Source organism: Condylostylus longicornis, unplaced genomic scaffold, assembly GCF_029603195.1.
Source record: "Condylostylus longicornis isolate FDR11 unplaced genomic scaffold, ASM2960319v2 ptg000084l, whole genome shotgun sequence".
In the NCBI taxonomy this organism is placed as follows: Eukaryota; Metazoa; Arthropoda; class Insecta; order Diptera; family Dolichopodidae; genus Condylostylus; species Condylostylus longicornis.
This window is the reverse complement of record NW_026578052.1, coordinates 8,183,818-8,209,392: the sequence shown is the minus strand read 5'-3', so window position 1 is coordinate 8,209,392 and position 25,575 is coordinate 8,183,818. Positions and strand designations below refer to the sequence as shown.

Genomic DNA, 25,575 nt, shown 5'->3' with positions numbered 1-25,575 from the left:
TTATCCTTGAACAAATGAAATTAAATGAAATGTTAATATGGAACAGTGGGGTGAATGTAATGGAAATAGTAACTACGCTGATGATGTCGCCTTTATCACCGGGGGAAAAATTTGAGAGCACGACTCCAGGGATGTTAAATATTTCGGGTTAACCCTCAGTGATCTCTTCCCCTGGAAAACTCATTTAGGCAGGATCATCAAAACGATAAGGCAAGGACGGCCTTGTTTACTTGTAGGAGTTTTGTTGTTAAAACTACTACCTTGGGGTATTAGTACTAGGGTAGCACTGTGGCTATACACACTGTAGACGGGTGCTAGTAGTAGACGGGTCGGCACCTATGCGTTCGTGGTGTGGTGTTGCAAGGTGGAATAAGTATGTTTACGAGTCGTATTGTGGAAGCTTCATTGTTTGTTTTGGAGTGATTGAAGCAAAGTGGAGGGATTTCATGGCTGCAATGGAGGCATTCGTTGGACTTCCACATAGTGCACTTCTACACTTCACTTCTACATAGTGCAGGGGGTTCACCTAATAATTTACTGACTTCTAACTAATGATGATGTCGCAGGGAAAAAATTGGCCTACAGCACTTATAGGGTTTACGTCGAAAGCGATCCGGCTCTCAAGATAACCATCTCGGACGTCTGTCTCCCACGGTATAATTTCGATTGTGAGAAAAAATCTACAGCTACGATAAAACAAAGGAAAAAGTTACGGAGGAGTATAATTTCATCAGTCTCTTTATATCCCTAAATGCATTTTTAAGTACTAAAGTTATATCTTTGCTAACTTGTTATGTAAATAATTTGATGTCGGCTGCGACTAGGTTTTAGTTGGACCGCTCGAAGACTGCCTAGTTCCAAGAGAAATTTCAAGCAATATAGAAATCCGCAAAAGAAAAAAACAACTCAAATTATTAATCACAACACATTTTTTAAAATTAAATTTTCTTACCCAAGCATTACAAGCCGATAACAATTTTTGGGTGGTGGTTCACTATCATCACATGATCCTGAGCTACCAGGACTTGGTCCAGGTCCTTGAACAATTTCATGTGTTATTTGATTTGATGGTTTTGTTGGTCCATTAATTTGTTGTTGCTGTTGATTATTTGATAATTGTTGTTGTTTCTGTTGCTGTTGATATTGACTTGTTATCGGTTGCTCTTCATCATCAATTTGACTATTACTATTACTACCGCTACCACCACCATTTATATCATTAAATAAATTATTATTGTTATTATTATTATTATTACTATTATTATAATTATTACGTGTACAAAACCATGTACCACATTTATTAATACGTGTTGAACATTCCATACTGAATGTTCCAATTTTATCACCTAATTCCATTAGATAATTTTTTGTTTTAATCCATGCTGATTGTATACCTGATACTGATAATAACGGATCACCTGATGTTGATGATAATTTATCAATATGACGAATTTTAGCTCTTGGTGATATCGTTGAATTTTTAAGATTTGATTTATTTGTTTTGTTTTTATTTGGGGATTCAATATCAACATCAACATTTGTTGTAGCAATTGCTGTTGTTGTTGTTGTTGTTGTAGTTCCTGTATAAAGGATCTCATCACAGTTAGTAAGATTTTGTTTTGATAATATTGTTTTATTATTATCATTATAACCATCACCACCACTTCTAATGTGGAGTGGTGATGGTTTATCATAATCTTTTTGAATTAATCTTGTCGTTTGATCTTGAAATCTTACAGAAATTTTGATTTATTTCAAATAAGATTGATATTAAAATTTTTAATAATTTATAGTCTAATTAAAAATTTACAATTTTATTATGACGTCTATATTAAAGGTTGCTCAATTATTTTAAGAATTGTCTCAAAAGTTCTTCCCAATTAAATTGTCTTACAAAAATTTTTATGTAGAATTTTTATTTTCCTTTGATGAAAATGCTATCATTTAATCCAAAAATTTATGTGAACTTTGAACTCTTATTGATGAAAATTACATATTTTCGAGATCTCTGAAATAAATAATAAGAAAATAAAATTAAATATTGTGAAAATTGATAAAAATAGAATTTTTTTTTGTATTTATTGTCATAGACTTAAAAGGAATAATAATGGAATTATCACAAAATACACTTATGATTTTATTGCTCTTAACTTTCTGATGAGTCAAATTTATATTTATTTAAAGATGGCAGTCAATTTTCTTTCATTTTCTTTAAGAAAACAAAAAGTCACCTTTGATATTTTGCCAAAATTACAATGATTATGAAGTATGGAATTTAATACAAGCTATACAAAGTTACTGACAATAGAAAATGTGAATGATTTTCACAAAGTACTTAAGCTAATGTATGTATATATGTGTTATATATAGGCACACTAAAAAATTTCTGAACTGAAAGAAGTCTGACGATTATTAGATTAAACCTTTTGTTAGAAAAATTAAATTTTTAACTAAGACCTGCCATTAATTTTTCATATTCAATTTTGTATATTCATTTGAAATTAATTGAAATTTTATGAATTAAGCCTGAATATTAATTTTAATTAATTTAACAAAAAAAAAATAATAATTTAAAACAATTGACCATGAAAATCTTGCCTATAATATTGCCATTTTGTTGACTTTATTCTCCATTTAATTAATTCGAATTATTTTTTGAAAACAAAATTAATTTATAACAAAATTTGCCCTCTGATTACTGCATATTGTAACTGATTCTCACTTAAATTTCTGTTAAAATACTAGAAGACCATACACCCATTCCGCTTTTACTAAAAAAACATTTTAATTAGGATGCTATAGTACTTTTTTCTAATCAGATTTGGAAGGGTCGGAAAAATAATCAAAAGTGAAAAATAATTTTTTTCCTCTTACAATTAAATTCTAATTTCATATTCACTTTCATTGTTATATTTGAATAGTCATGGTACACCTTTTATTCTAATTGAATTGTTCTTTTAGTGCCGAACCAAAAAAAGAAAAATTTTCGTTTTTTTTTCTCTTAAAAGCAAAATTCTTGAAATCCCTAATAAAAACTTGTTGAGTTTCTATGAAATTTATAATTAATTTACTCAAATATAAAACAAGATTTCCAATTATTTGTCCAATACGCAGTTGATATGTCAGTCAAAATTAAATTTTCTTAAAAAATACCCAAGAGACGAAAATTGAAAAAAAAACAAATTCAATTTACTTTGATTTCTTAAACATTTGTGTGTTAGTACAAGCATATATAAAATAAAACATAGGCTCATGTGAGACCATTTAAAAATTTCCTAATGAAAACAAAATTCTTCAAAAAACTTTGAATGACAACCAGGACCAATCATTGAATTTAATTGAAAATCATTGTTGTTTCTTTGAAATTTCAGATTTTTCTCCACTTTTTCTCACGAACATTAATAAAATCCACCAAAGAAAGAAAAAATAAATTGGTACTTGAAAATTTTTTTATTAAAATTGGCATATTTTCAGGCTTGAGTTTAATTTTTACAAATTTTCTTATTGTCAGATGTAGTCACCAGAAATGGGGAAAAAATATTAAAGGGGCCAAATTTTATCAAAATTTTTGTAAAAGAAAAATAATTTTTAAAAAATTTGTTTTTTAGAAGAGTTTTTCTTTAACTTATTTTAAGAAAAACCCATAAGTTTTATGGTTTCATGAATGCGTAAATAACTCACAACCAGAAAAACGTTATGTTATGAACGACATGCTTAACTGACTTGCAAGACCAATATGCATGTACAATGAGCATAACAAACGTGTATTATATTTGACCAACATGAATGACCAATGTGAATGACCAACTTGCATGACCAACTTGCTTGACCAATTCGCATGACCAACTTGCTTGACCAATTTGCATGACCAACTTGTATGACCAACTTGCATGACCAACTTACATGACCACTTGCATGACCAACTTGTATCACCAGCATATGCATAGTCAACAAATTGGTATAAAAGTCGTTGAATTAGTAGCAGCATTCTGAAAGTTCATGGTAATCCGTTTAACAGCACAGTTAGATAGTGTATAGAGGACACATAAGTAGACACAAGTCCATTCATTTTGATGGACATATGTATGCATGTATGTCAGATTAATATAGATACTTACATATGTATGACAACGTAAAAAATTTTTTTTCCTATTTGTACCATTGTTGGTATTGAAATATATAGAAATCTTAATCTCCCCATCAAAATGGATTTAGCATGGAATTTCTCTTGCACATTGCAAAAAGTCCTTTCAATTCAAAGAATTTTTGAAGTTAAAAAAAATAATTTCCAAAATTTAACAGATAGTGAACGTTCACCACAATCTAATGAAAATTTCAACATTCCAAATTTAAACACAGGAAGCTTTATATGGGATATGATGACAGTAAAATGAGATATACACAAATATACATATGTATGTACGTACAAGGCACAATATTATGAGTAATATTGAAAAATAATTTTGTAAATTCAGTAAAGAATAAACCAAGCCAAAACCAACAGAACTGATGGTAAATGTTGGTAAATAAAAAATTAACCTACAATTTATATGTGCTCCCCGTTATAGCTACTTGCTTTTAATTACCATTATTTTTTTTAAAAATAAAATTACTTTGATATTTTAAATTTTTCTTTTTATGGTTTCTCTTAAAAAATGAAATATGGTTCTCTATATAAACATACATACATTGTTACAAAGTTAAAATAATTTTTATGTTGTCTTCAATATCATCTGTTTTACCAGCAAATTAATTAAATTGTTATTAGGTAATTTAGCATAATAATACAAAGTTCTTGTCTTTTGTTTTTTGTTTCTGTTTTTGCGGTCTTAGTATTGTGGTACATGTTTTACTTAAATAAGGGCAATTTTAAAATTTCTGTAAAATATTTTCTAGATAAATATTTTCTAGATAAATAATTTAATGTACATTAGTTTAGTACCCTATTGGAATTTAAATAAAACGGAAATTGATGGGTTTCTTCATTAAAATTAAAGAAGTTCTATTACAAGTAAATTTTTAATTACGAAGTTATGTTGGCATATATTCAACACAATTTTTAACAATTTAACACAATTTTTTTCTTGGGCCGAAAACCGCACTGGCATCTCCTGGGAGTGAGCCCCGGTATTGGCGGAGGATAGATGGGTGATTGAAACGATCAAAGTTACATTCGTGTTGTGGTCATGTCTCGCGGCAAATCTCTTGCTTTGTGAGTTTCAGCCCTATATCTATACGTCAACTGACGTCAGGCGTCCCAAGCATATGCTTATGACTCTGTGGCTAAGGGTGAGGCTAGTCGTTAATATGCGGACTCTGTATACCAAGCGCCCTCCAGTTTAAACAAGGCTTTCCATGGTATGCCGGGCTCTGCCGTGGGTGATTATACTTTCCCGCGCTACTCGTGGGAACAAAATGGAAAATGGAAACAATAACAACAACAACAACAAAAACAATAACAAGAACTGTGACAACTACAACAAAAACAACAATAACAAAAGTGACAACTACCAACTACAATAATAATGACAATACTAAGGATAACATTAATACTAACACGGTTAGTGCTCAAAGGTCTGCGGAACCAGAGATTCTCTTGACTCACGCAGAGGAGGAACTCATACTCACGTCAGTAGAGGAAAAGGCGGCGACTCTGATGGAGACGGATAATTAGGATCCCCTTTGACCTATTATCCAACAAACTGAGGAGGACCTGAAAGGCTTGGATATCAGGGGAAAAAAACAATATTTCTCTCGTATATGCAAGCGGCGTATCGCAGCATATATCAGAGATGGCATGTCTCCAGAGGGAACTCGCAGATATGACAAGGAAGGACTCGAGAAGCTGAGGGCCTGAATATCGGATGTTGTGATCAACCATCCCCAGGAGAGGGAGAGGTCAGAAAGCAACACCCCGGATGCAGGACCCTCAAACAAGAGGTCGATGAAAGGCAATGTTGAGGGAAAGGTTCCTGGGAACATTCCTCAACAAAACCCAAAAATGACTTCTTATCGGGATGCAGTAGCACAGCGAAAGATGGACATCACTCATAAACTGCATCCAGAGGAAAGGCTATCCGAAGTCCAGATGGAGAAAATCAAAGTAGCCATAATGGATGAAATGGATAAAGTTGTGGATTCTCATCTACAGTTCACTGCACCGTTGCAAAGGGATGAACAGATTAATAATACATGCAATAATCAAAATACCAAAACCCTAAACAGCATGACTGCGTCACCTACGTGCCAAAGGACGAGACAACCGTCTCTCCTGGGACAAATTTTTAAGCAGGATAGGGAAGCAAAATCCCAGCCTCAAGATGAGTTCCTGGAGGGTGCCGTTGATGATTCCGGCTTGGAAGATCTACGGCAACCGGAGTTCCGACTTTTCCTGAACTTCTTCCATGTTACCGTTCGAGTTAAAAGAAAGAAATCCTTTTTTATCTTAATGGAAATTTCTTCATACAACTGCAGAACAGATGGATGACGTAATCAAAGGAACGAGTTAAAGGCAGAAAAATTCATTAAAAAAATTTTTCTCCTCGAACTGGACTCGAACCAGTGACCTACCGCTTTCTAGGCGGACGCTCTACCAACTGAGCTACAGAGACATGAAGAAATTGCCGACGAAATGTTCTCTACATTGCTTATACTGTAATTCACATGATTACTAAGTATTTGTTTTGTTTACATTGATTGCTACATACAATCTACTTTTGAAACACACAATAACAAGAACATATATATTTATAGGATTGTGCCTATTGCACTAATTAAATTATGAATTTTACTAATACAACATCATAGTTGTGGAATTAAAAAGAAGGTGCTGGCGACAAGGCAGGACAATTTAAAACACTAACGTCCACTGCGACAACAACGAGCACTTCAGGCCAGCTAAAAGAGTCAAAACTTATTGGAAAGTCTGAAGTCGCTTTGAAAATGGCGGCAAGGGAAATGGAAGTACCAGCACGCCAAATACAAGCGTCCCGGGCGAAAAAAAGGGCTCAAGCCCATTGGGAAGCCCGGAACTGCTTCATTGTTCTGCTGTTGGAGGGGCTTGTGCGGCGCCTTGGCTCATGTAAAGCCTTTGTCTAAAGTGCGAAAGCCCATAGATAAGAGCCGGAGAAAATTATGTGGCTGTGAGGTGCATCCAAATAAATCTACAGCATGCTAGGGCATCTACGGATGTTCTGGCTCATAGATTTATGAAGGATCACCTTTATATCTCCCTTATCCAAGAGCCTTACATAGTGAAGGATCTGGTTAAGGGCCTAACAGGTGAGCTATTGTATGATAATACAATTGGGGGCAGGCCTAGGGCTTGCAGTTTGTTTAGTAAAAGACTAACATATCTTCCCATTTCAGATTACTGCTCCGAGGATCAGGTGGCTGCGTTGGTGAAGGTTAAGTCCTCCAGGGTTCGGACAGAGTTTATTGTGTGCTCATCCTTTCTCCCGGGAGACTGTGCCCCTCCACACGAACAACTGAAAGACCTAGTGGACTTCTGTATAAGGAGGAACTTCCAACTGATGATAGAAAGTGTTGCCAATGCCCACGATACCGTCTGGGGAAGGAGTGATATAAATAAAAGAGTTGAGTACCTACTTTAATTTATATATAGCCATAAATTAATGACTATGAATGAGGGCAATAAGCTGAAATTCATAAATGCAATTAGGGAAATGGTCCCTGATATCACCCTTTGCATTGAGTTTATCGGCAGTAGGGCTCGTGGATGGCATGTCTCAAATGGAGCCCCAGTCCACAGACTGGATTCAATTCGATACGTTCCTCATGGATGGGATTGGATCCATTCCTACTTCTGTCAGAACGGTGATGGATATCGAACTGGCCAGCGAGGGCCTGACGGTGGCTATTACTAGTGCCTACCATCGGAGCAACAGGAAGTGCTCGTGGTGTAATGAAGGGCTTTCAAAGCTTAGACTAAGGACCAGAAAGCTATTTAATAAGGCCAAGGCGTCGAGTTGTTTAATTTTAATGCTCAAACAAACATAATAAACAGTCGTTTTATAAATACTCTCATAATTCAAATTAAAACTTTCAGGTAAAAATATTAATGCTTAAAATTATAAAGCGAAATTTATGCGAAAAATTTAAGGAAATTCAAATTTTTCAATCAAATTTTTAAGGGGAAACTCTTCTTAAAAAACAATTATTTGTATATAAATGAATTATAACCGTTACGAGTATAAGAAATCGAAAATGACTTTTGAAATTTTTAAAATTAATAAAATTATTAAAAAAAAATTAATAATTTTCAAAATTATTCAAAACATTCAAAAAAAAAAAAAACTTTACCAATTCCAAAAAAAATTTTATAATCAATTTTTGTTTTACAATAAAATTTGATGTAAAAACATTTTCAAGGTTAACAAGAAACAATAAAACAAAAATGTTTAATAAAAATACACATAATGTTATGTACATACATAAATTAATTTAAATTTAAATTAAAAAAAAACAAGAAAAAAACAAGACAGAAATTATTCAAGAACTTTAAAAGTTCTCTGTAACTTTTTTGAATCCTTAAGGAAGATTTTAAAATTCAAATAAAACAATTCGCTAATAAAAAGGTCTTCTATGTACATAGAAGGTCATTATTCAAATTAAGAACCCAAAATAATAAATAATTTTTTTTTTCTTAAAAGTTATCATGTTTTTAATATGACAAAACAAATGGTATCAAAGTAAGACAGTATAACAGTTAGAAGTTATTCCCATAAATATTCACAAAAGGATTTTTATTTTTCCGTCATAGCAAAATTTTTATTCTTTTGTACTTTATGTTTTAAATTTTAAATCCCTAGATTTCTTAAAAAAATTTTTTAAAAAAATGTTGAAAATTTAAAAAAAAAATTAATTCAAGTTGAGTAAATATTTCAAATCCTTTCAGAATATTTTAAAATAATAAAAAAATTGCGACAAATCAGGAATAATTTTTAAAGTTTTTTAGCTATGACATAAGAATATGAGTTACGGAGGCAACATTTGTCTCTTACCGCCTCTACTACAAACACTAATTTTTAAATATCGAGTAAAATAATATCAAAATTGAGATAGAAGGTGTTGTTATTTGATAGTCAATTAACCTGAAATAATAAATATACAATCACAAATGGAAAAAACATGAAAACTTGCTATGATATTCACAATCATTAACAAGAGAGTGCGGCTCTGTATGAAAACACCACCATACTCCATACATAAATATATAGCACACATTCAAAGACTATAGAGCAGAGCAATATTAGAAACCTTTCTTGGATACCATCATTGCAAAACATTTACACAAATGATACACCAGAAATACTACCTATAAACAGTTTAATCAGAGTTAAGATCAGGTTAGCAAACAATATTAACACTAATACGGAAATCGTATTTAATAATGATACTCAAAACCTTGCGATTAGATTACACTTTGTACTAGAAATTGAATTTATTAAACCCATATGGAAATTTTCTTATATACTCGAAGGTATTTTTGGTAATCCTTTGCAAAACTTCTCATATACAAGACTATAAATCCCTTAATTTGTAAATTTTATTTTCAACAATATAACAATTCCAACAAGTCCTTAAATAATAAATCAATGACAATAAATAACACAAAAATTTATTAAATTTATTAAAAAACTTTTTTGAAATTTTTGGTTCTACATAATATTTTGACAATTTACAAAATTCAAATACACATTATATACGTGATATATATACCTAGTATATCATGTATGTTAGCAAATAGATCTGAAAATGGATTAAACATTTCATTTTGTAAAAATTTAAAGGGGAGGTGGAAATTTCGAAAAATATTTGATTAAGGCAAATAAAATAGTTTAACAGTATTTGAAATTAAATGACTTGGAATTTAAAAGTAAATGTACATACATACATAGTGTATATAATACATATAATATCCACAAACATAGTTTCTAGAAAAACTATAATGTTGAAATTGTAAAATGAAAATTTATTAAAATTTTACAATAAAATGTTAAAGAAAAGTTTTAAACTTTTTGAATTTTATTGTGAAATTTTTTGATACAGAGATAAAATTTTAGCCCCACGTACAAAGATAAGCTCCTAACGTAATACTTGTAGTTTCTCATTATGTATACAAATATATATATGTACAATTATGATAATGTTAATGTATTACATAATGAAAACGCCCGCGGGTGAAACTATTAGAACATAATGATATTGCAAATGATTTCTTAAAAAAAGTGAAAATTTAAAAAAAGCCTCAGGCTGGGTTCTTTAAATGAATTTGCAATAATAATAATTATATTACTTGTTAAACTATTAAGCGGGCAGGAGCGTGTCAGAGTGTCGTAGAGGAGTTCCGGGAGCCTCTAATGGCTGGGTGGCAGCGTTAAAGGCACCATTTTCCCTCTCTAACTAACTAACTAAGCTTAGAACTTTAAAAATTACATGTAATTGCAAAGTTTATTTACACTAAACAAACTCACATTTAACACTAAATTATTATTTATACTATATACTATGTAAAGACAGAACTTCATTAATATTGTATCTCAGTATATATTCTATAAGTACACATACTGTTAATGTCCAGGTAAACAAACGAAAATACCTTCCACATTATATTAAAAGTTACAAAGTAAATAAAAAAAAAAATCCAAAAATACTTAAAAAGCATCTATTTTTGGAGTCAATACGAAAAACAAATAAAATTCTATTTTTAGTATACGTGATAAAACCTTAACATGCTGACCAATCACTACAATTAAACTTAATAAACATTGTAATTTTCGATTTAACAATTTATTTTATATTACTCGTATCTTTAAATTGAATTTATAAAAACTAAATTAAATGAACACTTTGTAACTTAAAATAAATTAGCAATACATAGTGAATTGACATTGTTTATTTCTCCTATCATCACAGAAAAATTTAATAAAGCTATTAGACTAATATTAGACTAATATTTTATTGAAGTGAATAGAAATTATCACTGAACATATTGTAGCATTCGTCGACTTTGAAAGAGTGTTCGTCACATTAAGCCGAGAAAACAAATTTCATACGAGTGTTGTATCAACACGCCGAGGTAAAAGTCATCCATAATGGCAAACTGGGTGAGGCGATGGCGTCTTCTCTCTTCGCTTCAGCTCAACATAGTCCTAGATGAAACAAAGCGGTAGTCAACAGCCGCTCTAAGGAGTATACAATGGATATTAACGTAGACTGGAAGGTTTAGAGTAAGCAGATGGCGTCATTCTGCTGGTCCAAATACATTTCGGTATGCAAATAAAATCGGGTTAACTGCCTATAAGAGCATTAGAAGACGGCCTGAAAATTAACAAAAGAAAAACCAAATCACTGCGATCAACACAGCAAACCCCACTCTCTTCACCATTGCTGTCACACAATTTAAAAGTCTAAGCAGTATAATATCAAAATTTCGAATGGTCAAAGAAGACATCGAAAATAGGTTGAAGCTATCATCTGCCGAATATTCTGGGTCACACGAATAACCACTAAAGACTAAGAACAAAAGTAATAGGGAAGAGAAAATGGGGATGCATAGACCACACAGTGACGGCAGGTTTTAGAGTGGAACCCGCAGTGGAGAAGCATTGGGCGACTTAAGAATACACGGCGGTAAAACGAGAAAGGGCGACGGCCAACATAACATGGCCAAAAGTAAATAGAATGGCGATTAACCGAGTTCGCAGCAGAATCTTTGTTGGAGCTTTATGCTTCCGAGGGAAATGAAGCAATCTATAAAACAATTGTATTGTATCTATAACAATAGGATGACAAGCATTTCTATACACTTTTAAAAGGTAATTAAACGCACACATTTTCCAATACACAAAAAACATAATCAAATTCTTAATAAAATACTAGTAGGTTAATTGAAAATTTCAATAAACTTTTAGTAACAAAAGGAAACCATCAAAATTACCAACATTCATTTTAACTTTATTTATACATATTGAATTATGTGTACATTGAATAAGCAATTTTAACACGTGTTCTAGCTTCAATTGCATATGTAGAATTTTCCTTCATAATCAAATTTAATAGTCTTTCAATCATTTTAAGTTTGGCAGAATCAAATTAACTTTTCCAATTAAAAATTTTCTCTATGTTTTTCACTTAACTTATATGCACAATCAAACTAAAGCAATATATACATGTAAATAATGTTCAAAAGCCTTCACTTTTTTCAAAAAAAAAAAACAAAATGTCTTTGAAAACTCTAAAACTTTAATAGATTTCTGAAATTTATATTCAATGTAATTTATATTTCACATACACAGAACAATGTCTGTGAGAGTTCGTTTCTATATGGTTTTAATTAAATTACATAATATTGAATACACTTCGCCCACCTATTGGACATCCAGTTAGTGTAGTAGTTTCGATCAATATAAATTTTCGATTTAATATCATTGGTGACTGGGCTACAATCGCATTCACAGAAGCATTTCAAATAATAAAGGACAAAAATTTAATTTTATCATAACGCACTTAATGCTGAAAAGTTAATACAATTTTCATCGCACCCAAATTTCCACAATAACAAGAAAGTGTCAAAATTTTAATTTATAGCTAAATGATCCTTTATTAAAATGTATGCGTTTTTTTACACATCAACGTGCATACGAGTACAAAACTTGTTTGAGAATTTTTGTTAGCACATATGTGCATGTACTTAGTAACTTAGTAAAATTAATTATTTTCATCCTTTATTGTGTACACAAAATATTTTGGTATATGAAAATCAATTATCAAATGATAACTTAAGCTCATATGCTCGTACATACTTCTTAATTGAAAAACCGCACAAATGACTTCTCGATAATTCTTATTTAAATTGAATAGAAGTGCCACATTAGATCATTGAATAAGTTTTTGGAGTAATGCTTAGAAAATCAATTACATGCTTCACAAGTTTCTAATTAATTTTACATTAAAAATTTTTTTAATTATCTTGACCAAAACTCAAATAAATATCCTTAATAACTAAATTGAGAATCTTATCTCAAAGTACCTATAATAAAAATATTAAATTTAAAACCACAACATAAGAGAAAACACATTTTATGAATAATATATATAGCAGCTGAGACAAAGTACCGTATTTTCTTCTCATTGAAAAATACCTTTTTTTTTTTTTGAAATATATGAGTTCCAAAAAGCAGTCATGAAAAATGTCACCGCAGTTTGACTATAGTATACAAACTTACAAATAATTTTAGTTTGCAACAAAATACAAAAAGTTTTTCTCTATTTCGGATCATAATTTGTTGTAGCAGCGGAAGATCATTATAGTCTTAACAAAAAATTTCACACAATATATTAAATATTATTTTAATTAATTTATTTTTAATTAAATGTCACATTTGAAGTACATATTATTAAAAAATTAATATTGAAAAAATAAATTTGGTAATACTTTTTAATGTGCAGCTATGCAAAAATCAGTAAACTTTCAGTTTCATAGCTAATATTAATCGTTCTGCGTCTCACTGTATAGTAAGTACTAATTCATTATGCATTTTAGAACACACTGTATTGCAGAATTTTGTTTTTACTGCATTTTACCTCAGTAGCACATTGCAGTTACACTTTCACACTTGTTTCTGGAAGTCGGTATCTGTGTTTTTATTGAAATATTTAAAAAATTTATTAGTTTTAATAAAAAAACATTAATATTAATGTACAACCTTTAGTAAAACTCAGATGATGACCATAACAATAAATATTGAGCAAAACTATTAAAACATGTAATTTACGTTCAATAGTTGAACAATCTCAGTGAGTTCGTACTAAATATAAGGTAGGAAGGCAGTAAAAACATTTTATTTGTTGCTGCTGTCTGTCTATTTTGAAAGCTATTAACTCATCTATTTATAGTACTCGTACAGTTAAAACGATAAACATCTTAATTCAAACTAGTGAACCTGAGTTTGCCGCAAAACCATATAAAATAATGCTATATTTGGAAACACTTATACGAAACAATGGTTCGGTATTGTAATCAAATGCTTCCAATACATTGTTTATATTAAACTCCACTCTACAATACGTTAACCTTCAGAACTTAACCTTATAAATATTTTAATTATCTATCCATTTTTCTTATAGGCTATAATAATAGAATCACATTAAAAATGTTCCATCATAAAAATTCATAATTTTTATGATGTAAACAGCCTGCCTTTTGAATTTTATTCGGAAAAAATCGTTAAAGCACTACATTAAAAAGAAAAACTAATTAAAACAATCGAAATACCAAAAATTCTTGAAAAAAAAAATCAATAATTTTCAAGTGTAATATAGACTTGTTTAAAAAATCTTGGTAACCAAGTTCCAGACATACAAGGTTACAACAACTTTGTTTAAAACAAAATAAAATTAATTTCTTTCTTTTCTGTCTTCTTCTCTGAAAATATTCAATAAAACCATAAAAAGAGGGAAATTTTTTAAGAGTATAATAAATTTTTTTTAATAATTTCTCTTTTTTTTTTTTTGTAATTTTGTTTTTCTTAACTTTTTTAATAAATTATAACATCACCAACCCTTAAAACTTTGTAAAACAAAAAAAAGATGTTTAAAATTTTTCAGTTATTCATTCTAATTTTAAGATATTTATTAATTCAATTTTATTTTTCAATAATTTCAATAATAGATTTGCTGATTTTTATACAAGAATTTTAACAAAGATTCTTAATTCTCCAAAATCCAGTAATCATTCTGAGAGACTAGATGTTTTAATCCATGGTTAACAGATTTAAGATAAAGACCGAGCAATGTCATCAACTAGTACAACAAGCACAATATCAAATACACTATACCCTCATGAGAATACAAATTCCTCCTATATATTGAGTAAGCATTATTTATATGAGAGCGTTAAAAGAGTATTTCAGGACAAAAAGTGAAAACAGAAGATAAAATGAAACAAAATCAAAAAATGGAACAGCCATCAAAACCAAATTGTGTTTTTTGTTTTTCGTTCAGCAGCATCAGAAATTATTTTAACATGACAGCGAGAATGTTCCTAAATTGTAACAAGCAAATGCTATTGAAGTCAAAAAAAATTTTTAGACAGAGTGTTTTTTTTAAATTAAATTTAAATGGTAAACACTGCCATATTCTCATCACATTAAGAGCAACAGGTTAGCAAACCAAACACAAGACCTATGGTTTTAAGAATGCATTTCATTACCAATAATTTAATCATTTCTTTCATGAATACGAGATTTTAATTGAAATAGAAGGTCTAATACGGATTTAAAATTTAATTCTTTGCATGTCCAGTACCAGCTAATAACGGCAACATAATAGGCCTCCAATGCTCAATAGCCTTTGAAATTGATTGCATTATGAGAAATTCTTAATGACCACCAGTTAGTGCCAGTAATTTGCAAAGACTATTATAAGAAAACACCCTATATTAAAATAGATTTTCAATATAAGAAACTAAAGCAAAAAATATTGAAGATGGCAAGCTAAGAGAAAGAAATCATTTTTAATTTTCTTTTTACATTTTTAATTTTTTTGGGAATAAAATTTTCCTCATAATTCATTTCACTTAATTTTCTCAATTAAAATTCAAGTCAAGTTGACTTAATTAATTACTTGAAACCAGAAAAGGACATCACATTTTCTACGCCCCTCATACTTTCAGCTTTTGTTTTTTTTTTTTGATTATTTTTTTTCATTTAGCTCTTAATTCTATTTTTGTATTTTGGCAGTCTGTCGTTTCCAATTTTATTTTAGTGTGAAAATTCTACAATATTATGTTGTTCTCTTTATTTTTGTTTATTTTCTCTCACCCTTGACACAATTCTCTCGCTATACATTCATTTTTTTGTTACATTTTATTCGTTCGGTTTTTTGTTATTCTCACAATAAAAGAGAACTCTTTAGTGTTTAAGAGACGTTTAGAATGGTATTGATGCCCAATGGATATAAAACTTTTAAAAGTCTAAAGTTTTGTTTTAGCCAATTCTTTGTTCTTAGCTCTCTTTAAACAAATCATAGATTGTAGATTTGTACAACCGGGGTAGTAGTGTACCGCGACCACGTATAGTGATCTATTGTGCCTGCCTCTTAAATTTTAAGTACCGAGATATACCCTACAATACGTGCTCGAGACCCAACCTCCTGATAAGCGCGAGCACATTGTGAGGTTTGGAAGATTTGGAAGAAAGCCCCCCAGCTTTTCCCTTTTTCTTTGAACGACAAAATCACACTTCCCCAGAAGATGTACTGAAATCTGCAATAATTTAAGCTAATTCCTTCAAAATTCTATTAAAAATTATTGCTTCATTTAACTTAGGTGAATTTTCAGTAAATCTGCATTTAATTCCAAACATGCCGGTGAAATTTTACTTAAATATCCTAAACATAACCCGGAAAATTCTAAGAATTTTCTTATAACAAACTCATAATTATTTATATGAAAAATCCTTAGTATAATCCACAAATTTTTGGATTAAGTTGCATTGAAATTTTTATGATCATAAAATTATAATCTTAGCAAGCTGATAAAGAAACATCAAATCCCAGCGGTAATCCAAAATATCTACATAATTGCAATCTTTACCCTATAATTGTGTCCTTTAAAACCAAAAAAAAAATAATAAAATTTTGGTTTCAATGTCGAAGATGGAGAGAAAATAATTTTTATACACGCAAAGCTTTAATATTTAATTGTAAATATTATTGGTGACAATTTATACGAGTACAATATGGGAGAGAGTAAAATGTTCAAGGATATTTTTGATTTTCACATGAGATTTACATACTTTTACGTGGAAATATAAAATAGAAATTAATTAAGGACACTTTAATATCAGACTAAGCTTACAGGAAATATTGAGAAAATTTTCATTTAACCAAAAATATTTGGGGCTTTAAAATATTTTAGCTAAAAAGGAAACTCTCAAAATAACACGAAGTATGCTGTATATCACGAATAATAAGAATGGTATTAGCCTTCAAGACGTGGAATATTCCTGGTTAATAAGCATTGAATAGGTATTTCAGGTGTAGAAGCTACACAGTACATAAACGAGAAAAAAAATTGTAACATTCTCACTATTGCACAAAACTGGAATGTAATTGTACATTTTCTTCATAATGGCGCTTATTGACCTTTGGCCACTGTTCTTAAGGGATTGCCTTATAAATTTTCCTAATATTTCAAACTGACTTTTCAAACATAACTTTTAATAAAAATCGTTGCCTGGTCAGACGCCACCCTATTGAAACTAAATCTTTTTCTTTTAAAAGCTTTGGATTAATCCTGTTAATCCCACTTTTTCTGAAATTTTGATGAGCTTTGAATGAAACTCTGTGAGACTTCAACCATTTATTCAATTTGTATGGTTCCAATAGCGATTTCTGAAAATCAGTTACTCAATAAATCAAAAACTAAAAACAATTCTCACTAGAACGACAGCAAAACTCAAAATCAACAACCACGGTCTAAAAATAAAATTTAAAATAACTTTAACCCAGACAGGATACAATCTTAATTTTTCTTTTTGTTTTCACCCTTCAGCAAGGTTACAAGAATAACAACTATTTTACAATTAGTTTTATCTGATTGAAGTGACCTTTTGTTCATTGAATTTAGGTTTTACAAGGGATAACGAAAAAAAAAACAAAAGTGTACACAAAAGTTATGGTTTCATTTTCTCTCCATTTTTTCTTCTTCTTGTTTTTTCGGGTTAAACCAACAACTTTGTACAAATACAAGCGTTAAGTTGTTTAATTATCACCAATGTTATATATAAAATGCAAAAATAAAAAGCCATGATCCATGGATAAGTTGAAAATTTTAATCTGTGTTGTAGGGAAAAAACAAAATTTTTTGTTTTTAAAGGAAGATGAAAATCTAAAGCGATGAAAAGATAATAAAAGCGTGTATACATTATTTAAGTTAATTTTCAACTCAATAAAGAATCCGAATAAAACCAAAAATATAAAAGTAAAATAAAATTAAGATGACTTTTAAGGGGAGCATTTTTCATAGGGTTGAAAGAATAAAATATTTTCCATTTTCGCAAAATAAGCAACATAAAAATTGCAGAAGCGTGGGGGGACGGTAAGTTTTAATGTCAAATTTCAAATTTAATTTATGATGAAGAAAATTAAGACACAAAAATAAAAATTTACAGTAATTATAGTGGAAGGTTTCCATCAAATAAAACAAAAAGAAAAATAATAAAATAAAATATTTTTCACAATTTTAATTTTTTCAAAACTATTAAAATTTGAAATAAAAATTAAAAATCAAGTTATTGCTCAGAATAAATTAAAATCAACATTTCTATTTTAATCTAATTCTAAAATTTGAGAAAAAAAATTTTTTCTCAAATTTTAGTGCTCTATTGATCCGATGAGTCGGGTCTAAGCCAATGGACGATTCGAACCAAACCGAATTTAATATTTATTTGCACATTTAAAAGCCATCAAAACTGGAATATTGCAATATATGTGAGCACAGGAGCTGGTCACTGCGATAGTATAGCAAAACCGTATATTTAGCTCAAATAGAGCAAAAAATACATGGTTTGTATTTTTTACAAACATGGTTTCGATTTACATACGTAGATGATAAGATGATTTTACGGGAAAAGAGATTAACTGTTTAGCAAAAACCAAATAGGCCCAAAGGTACGATAACAAAAATTTTAAGAAGATCTCAATATAATATTTACCCGAATTATGAAATCTCTTGCCGAATAAACTAAACTCGTTTCTTTTTCCTCTCCAATTTTATGTTTGAGTTTAAACTTAAGACTCCTAAAAAAAGATAGTTTATATGAATGAAACTGCGGTTTCACTGTGTCCCGAAACGTAATTATGGGACTAAGCAAATTTTTGAATTAAATCCATTGATATCAAGAAATTCACCCAAATGGTTTTCCAATTTCCAACATGATTCCTCAAATTTTCAATAAAGTTGCATAAATTCCCAATTTACTTAAAAAAATATTCTCTTTCTGTCCCTGCCACACAGACCCAGCATTTTCATTTGCCACCTTTTGATCTATTTACAAAATTATTCTCAAATGTTTTACAATTCTCTGTCTCAATTCCTGCCAACTTAATCCTTGCATTCTGTATAACATAATAAACGTAAACTTGTCAAATTAATTTCTTAAGTAAATCTACATAAATATTTTTTTATTCTTTAAATTAAATTTGTTTCTAACAAAGTAATTTTAATGTTTTGGAAATTATATTCCCACTTAAGATTGGCTTTAATTTAAGGACGAGAAATTAAATTTATTAACTTTTTATTTTAAATTACTAGATACAAATTAAGTTTTCCTGTAAATAAAACAAGAAATTCAAAACACAAAATATTTTAATCCTTTATCCTAGCCTTAGCCTATGCATCATTTTCTTGTATCACATTTTTACTCTTACACACACACACATGAATTATTTTCAAAATAACTTGAATATATTCAAGTACATATAACTATAAAAAGTAATTGCCGTTTTATACATGCAATTACGTATTTAAGTAAAATACGTGTTATCAAAATAATTTAGGCAAAATTTTAGCAAATATATATATATTTACAAACATATCTATTTTATATGTATAACTATATAAATACATTGTGTTATTTAAGGACTTAAGCGTATGAGTTCTTTATTAATGCATAGATTGTCAATTCTATTTCATATACGTGCTTTTCTTACCTGTATATTTTTAGAAACATTTATATGTGTGTATGTATATAAGTATCATATATCAAATTTAATTAAAACCAAAGGTTATGTATGTATATAAAATAAATAAAATTCAATAATTTAAGAAAATTGACAGATCAAGTGTGGCTCTTAAAATAGAAGTATCATCAAAAATGTTACCAATATCATTGAATTTCCCTAAAAGTATGCAATGTTTATTGTACAAAATATTTTTGAGAGATACAAAATTTATTTTTATGTTTATGTTGAATTTCGCTAAAATTTTTAAAAATGTTGCCATATATTGTTTATTTAATTGCACTTAAAATCACCGTAGAACGAATTTCCATTCTATTTACTCAAAACCAAAAGATTTTGTGATTGTATGTAACATTTCAATACTATTTAAAAGCAAAATACGAGAATCTATGATAAAAATTCCAAAAACCTATTTATGACATTCTGGTAACATTAACTTACACTCATTGAGTCATAAAACAAAATTAAAATAATTTTATATGAATGAATGAATTGTATGAATGAAATGAACGTATGTACACAATAGAAAATTCAATATACAATAAATGTCAAAATAAATTTTTATAACTTAACTTCATATACATGCTAAAAATATAACAGTATATAATACAGTGAATTTCTGGTAATAATATTTTTAACTCTATTAAGTAAAAGCAATTACTAATCATTTGAATGAATCTAAATGAAAGTGAATGAATCTTCTTTTTCTTTCACCTATATAAGCGCTATACAACTTAAGTTCTAGATGATTTCTGGTATTCCAGCTGCAACAACTAATTAAATCTCTGACTGTACTCTCTTCTCTAAAAATATCCCAGCATTATCGCACTTGGCCAACTACCATTTTGCATTCTTACCGCGGTTCTGTCTCTAACAAAAGAAAATCGTCATTTGAAAGGGGGTTCAAATGAACCATCGAAATATTTATGCCCAATAAGTATACTATTCAAAATTTTCATTTTCAAAACATTGGACAATCAAATACCTCCACTTCTGTGTCTCCCATTTCGGATAAAATACAAAATTTTAGTGGATTAATGATTTCATTTTTAGAGTGTTCACTGTATACACGTAAATACCAGCGTATATATCTTATTGCCTTCACATATGTACGACATTATGTGTAAATATACAAGGATATTGTTGTTTTGATAATAACTTCATATAATCTTCAAATTAGTTGATAAATGTTTGTTTTCTACATTTAATATTCATTAAAGGTTATAATAAAAGTTAAATATTAAAATAAGCTAAAACACTACTCATTCCAAACACACACATATGTAGTTATTCACTAGTATATATTGTTCACTAGAAGATGTATGTGTGCACGATATTAATATTTATATCGTGTGTTTCACCTCAAATGAACATTAAATATTAAAGAAATAAATGTATACTTGTTAATGACAGACACCTAAAAATTAATCATAATTTCTCACTTTGTTCCGCATAAAAATTATATTTTTTTTTGATAATTCTTTAAAAAAATTATTCTGTATAGGTAATTTAAGAGAAGATTTACTTTAATTTATATAAAATGAAATTTAGGTAATGGAAAATAACAATAGAATGAGTAAAAATTAAAATAATTAAAAAGTTTTGCTCGCGCGGTACGGTACGTCTATTAAATTGTGAAATTTAATTCTGTTCTCAATTCTGTTTCTTTGACACTTCTCTTCTCACTTCTCTTTTCTCTTTTGTCCACATTTCTCTTCAAATCAGAGAAAATTCCTTAAAACTTATTTCTCTAAGTGAGGCATTAACGTGGCATTAAATGAATACTATTAAGAGAACATAACCCTTGGAATTGGAAATGAAATTACAAAATTATTCAAAAAGAAATTTTTTACTAAAAGGTTTTTATAATAAAAGTTTCCAAATGTTTTTCAAAATAATGTTCATTTTAATTGAAATTTGTAAAAATGTTTTTTTTTTGAAATTTCGCGAAAATAATGAGAAAATTACCATAGAAATATTGAATCATTTTATAGGTTAGGCTGGAATATTAAAAACTTTTACTCACAAAATTTAATAAATTCTTTTGTTATTTTTTATTTTCTTTTTATAGGAAATTTCGTTTTATTTAAAACACAGTGTTTACAGTATCATTGTGTCAATTCAAATTGCCAATATTCATTTCCTGCAAATTGTCAGAGTCAACAAAATTGTTAATATACAAGGCATTTCTCTGTAAATTTCCTTACCACCCACTATAAACATAACTAATATTTTTCTAAAAAGCTTATACTAAGCATAATACAGAATAAGAAAACTCGGTCGAAATCAGAGAGAGAGTTAAACCATGATAAGACCGAAACCTTTATTATGAAGTTACTTATTCCATCTCCTGAAACTATTTTCAAGAAAAGTTTTTACTCCAATACTTGTATAAAAATTTAATATTTACTTTGTGGTTTTTGCCGTTCAACCTTCACTTTCTAGCATAACTCTGTTCATATAAGCGAAGTGCTTTTACAACCCATCCTTATAAGTAAAATTTCTTCTTCTAACAGAAAATATTGTAATTTATTGTATACAACAGAAAATATTGTAATAATTTTGTTCAATATTTCGTTTTTACAAGGAACCTGATATCTGTCCGACGAGAGGATATCGGAGCTGTAATAAGGGAGCTGTATCGGAGTTTTCTGATTTGTCATTGTTCGATTGGCAAACAGGCAAGAAGAATGATTCGCCCCGTAAACAATCTCTGTAGAAGCTGCTGTGACTCTGAAAGAGGAAACTTTACCCTATCTCCTATGCTCATTTTTGACGCTAGCGAATGCAAATATTAGGGATATTAGTCAATTTTTGTGGATTTCGAGCTGGTTTAAATGAAAGGCGAAAAGGAGAGATCCGCCGGTGCCCTAAATGTCTCCAAAAACTCAACAGCTATATGGAATTTATCTCGACATTTGCTTTATGAATAAATGGTCATAGAAATGTGTTAACACCATAACAACATAACAGTTCCATGAGTTTTTTCCATTATACAAAAACATCTTTTGCTTGTCATTATAATTTCATTTTTTATGTCACTCAAATATTGCACAAATAAACGCACAAGGAAACACCATAAATATAAAAAAAGAAATTTTTTTCTTACAATAAAAGATTCATTTGAAACGAAAAAAAAAGTTTTTGCTTGCAAGAAACTTTTACTTTTTTCTTTGTTTTCTTGATAAATTAAATTCAAAAGTCTTGACGTTTTTCGGTTTCTTCTTTTATTTTTGATGGGTTCGCTCTATTTTCCTATTTTGAATATGATTACTCTTCGATATCGTCCTTTTATACACGTATTCTTTATTATTTTGTTGAGAAAAGAGTAGAGAAAGCACCTCTCCCTCTCTCATAAGTCTTTGTAATAAAGAAGCTTTTCTCTTGAAGCTCTGAAAGTCTTAAAATAGAAGGAGATCTAAAATTTAAATTAAGGAAGACAAGAAAATTAAAAGTGATTTAAAGTAAAAGAACTTTCACAAATTATTATAAATGAAAAACAACCATAATGGAAGTTAACAAACACAAAATAGAAGATTTTTTGCTCGAGAAACTTTTTGTTAAACTTATGATTAATATTTGAAAATTACAAAACATTGCTAAAAGTTGTACGCGGACATTATTTTGTGCATTTTTCGTTTTTTAAATACTAAAAGTTTTGCAATAAACCGTGAAATAATCTAAAATTCTAATTCACAAGAATTTTTTTTAATTTATTTAAATTAAATTTCAAATAAGTAATTTAGTAGTTTATCATTTATAACAATTAATTCGAATTACCTAAATTTAAAGGAACAAAGATTTAAAATAAAAATTTTTAATAAAGAAAACGCGGTAGATTACTGACAACAGATGATCAAAGGAGCATCAAATAAATAACCGGAGATATCCCTCAAGAAATTGAATGTGCGGTACCCAACACTGAGAAAGCCAATGTAGTGACTTGCTATAACAGTTATAGCAAGTCACTGATATCACCAACATCTCTGAAGAAAACTTCGTTGAACGAGATGGAAGGAACAATTTCCTATAGCGCAGATTTGACTCCCCTTCAAGCAGAACGTCAAGTCCTACCGGGATCGACTGCAATCCGATTGTTTCTGTGCTCAATATGAAAAAAGCACTATAAACTGAAATGGATCACGTCAGACCAAATAAGCTTAATGCGTTTTGAAAGTATGCCAAATATTTGATGAATCATTGAGATAGACTTCCTCACTATCAGGTATTATTTTTCAAGGTGAGATATTTAAATATATCTCGTTCATTTGTTTCGTTCATTTTGTTCTTACATATATAACAATTTCAATAATGGGGAGTTCCTGGCATTGATAATAATGAGCAGGTAATTGAAACTATTTCTCTTTCAATTATTATTACCTAATCTTTATTCAAGACTCAAAATCGTTCATCAATATTGCACTGGACCAAATTCCTGTAATCATTGTGCATTCCGAATTTTAACTCTTATTATAAATTTTATTATTATTGAAGGTCCAACAATTCCAATTGAAAACATTGAACTTAAATTGAATAAAATTATATTAAATGAGAGTATCCAAGAACCTCCCTATTATATAAATAACATAAATCTATATATAAATTTGTTATTACATAATAGTCTTGTATGATACTACCCTCGTATCTAATACTGAAACCATAGAAATAGAAATTTTTATATTCTTTTATAATAAATTTTAAGTTCAAGAGAATATTTTCAACAAAAATTAGTATTAAAATCTATAAAATCACAATTTGGGTTAAATTTTGGTTATCACCGAAAGCATCTATCACCTACTATAAATTATACATACTTAAGTATGAAAGTAAATACAAAATGGATGTATTCGTGTAGCATGTATTAAAGCGAAATTCTAAAAATTCTATTTTAAATTCCAAAACTTAAATGGTTATTGCTGGTTCATAGTATTATAATTCACCCTTAAACTTTATATGGTGCATAACAAAATTTTTATAGTTTCATCCCGATTTTCCCCTTTTAAAAATCATGAAATATCACATTCTATTCTAATTTTTCATCATCATCATCTCCAACTGAAATTTCAAATTCAATTTAATTCGGTTAATGAAAAAACTTCATAAAAAAATGCTATAGAGTTAAATAAGCTATTGTAAGGGTATAGATTATATGGTATGTCCGGATATGTACACGGTATTCAATGGATGTCGGAGAAGAAAGAATTCAAAACCTCACTTTTAATGCTAAAAAGAATCCTTTTTTTTTCTAAACCAATCAGTAAATTTTTGAATCGACAATCTAATATTATTCACAACTAAATTTCAACAGAATATCCTGAGAGAATGAAACTGAAAATATGAAGAAAAAAGAAGGATGTGTGTGGTCCATTTTAGATTTAAACGTTTTATTTTGCATTCATAAAGTAAAAGGGTTGAATATAAGGTGTACACGCTTAAGGTGGTATCCGAGTCTGAATGATATTTACGAAACACTGATTTAACCTCAGGTTTTCGTTTTGTAGATATGTTACGTTAAGCTACGTTAGGTCGACGCTATTACAATAAGCTAGACATAAGGCAGAATGGCTCGTGGTGATACCGCCGATTCATAGACATGTGACTTTTAATGGCTCAATCTTTGATATCAAAGATTCACTAGGTCAAACTATTTGCTCTAGATTCACGTGTAACTATTAGTGAAATAACGTGAAACTATTAGTAAATAACAGTTAAAATAAAATAGAGAAACTTTTCAATATGTGAGTGTTTAAATTTCATCAATTGAAAAAGCCGTTAATAAGTCGAATTGCGGTGGTTCCTGGCCATCTA

The 25,575-nt window shown here is 29.3% G+C and overlaps 1 protein-coding gene across 1 annotated transcript in view; it reads right to left on the bottom strand.

Annotated features, from left to right (window-relative positions):
• The window catches only part of LOC129613618 (GTP-binding protein Rhes), a 91,674-nt gene that overhangs the window by 15,324 nt on the left and 50,775 nt on the right, over nt 1-25,575 (bottom strand). The window contains exon 2 of the mRNA XM_055527748.1: nt 953-2,008. Within this exon, the coding sequence (XP_055383723.1) occupies nt 953-1,356 (404 nt within the window). The 5' untranslated portion in view covers nt 1,357-2,008. The remainder of the gene's footprint in view (nt 1-952; nt 2,009-25,575) is intronic.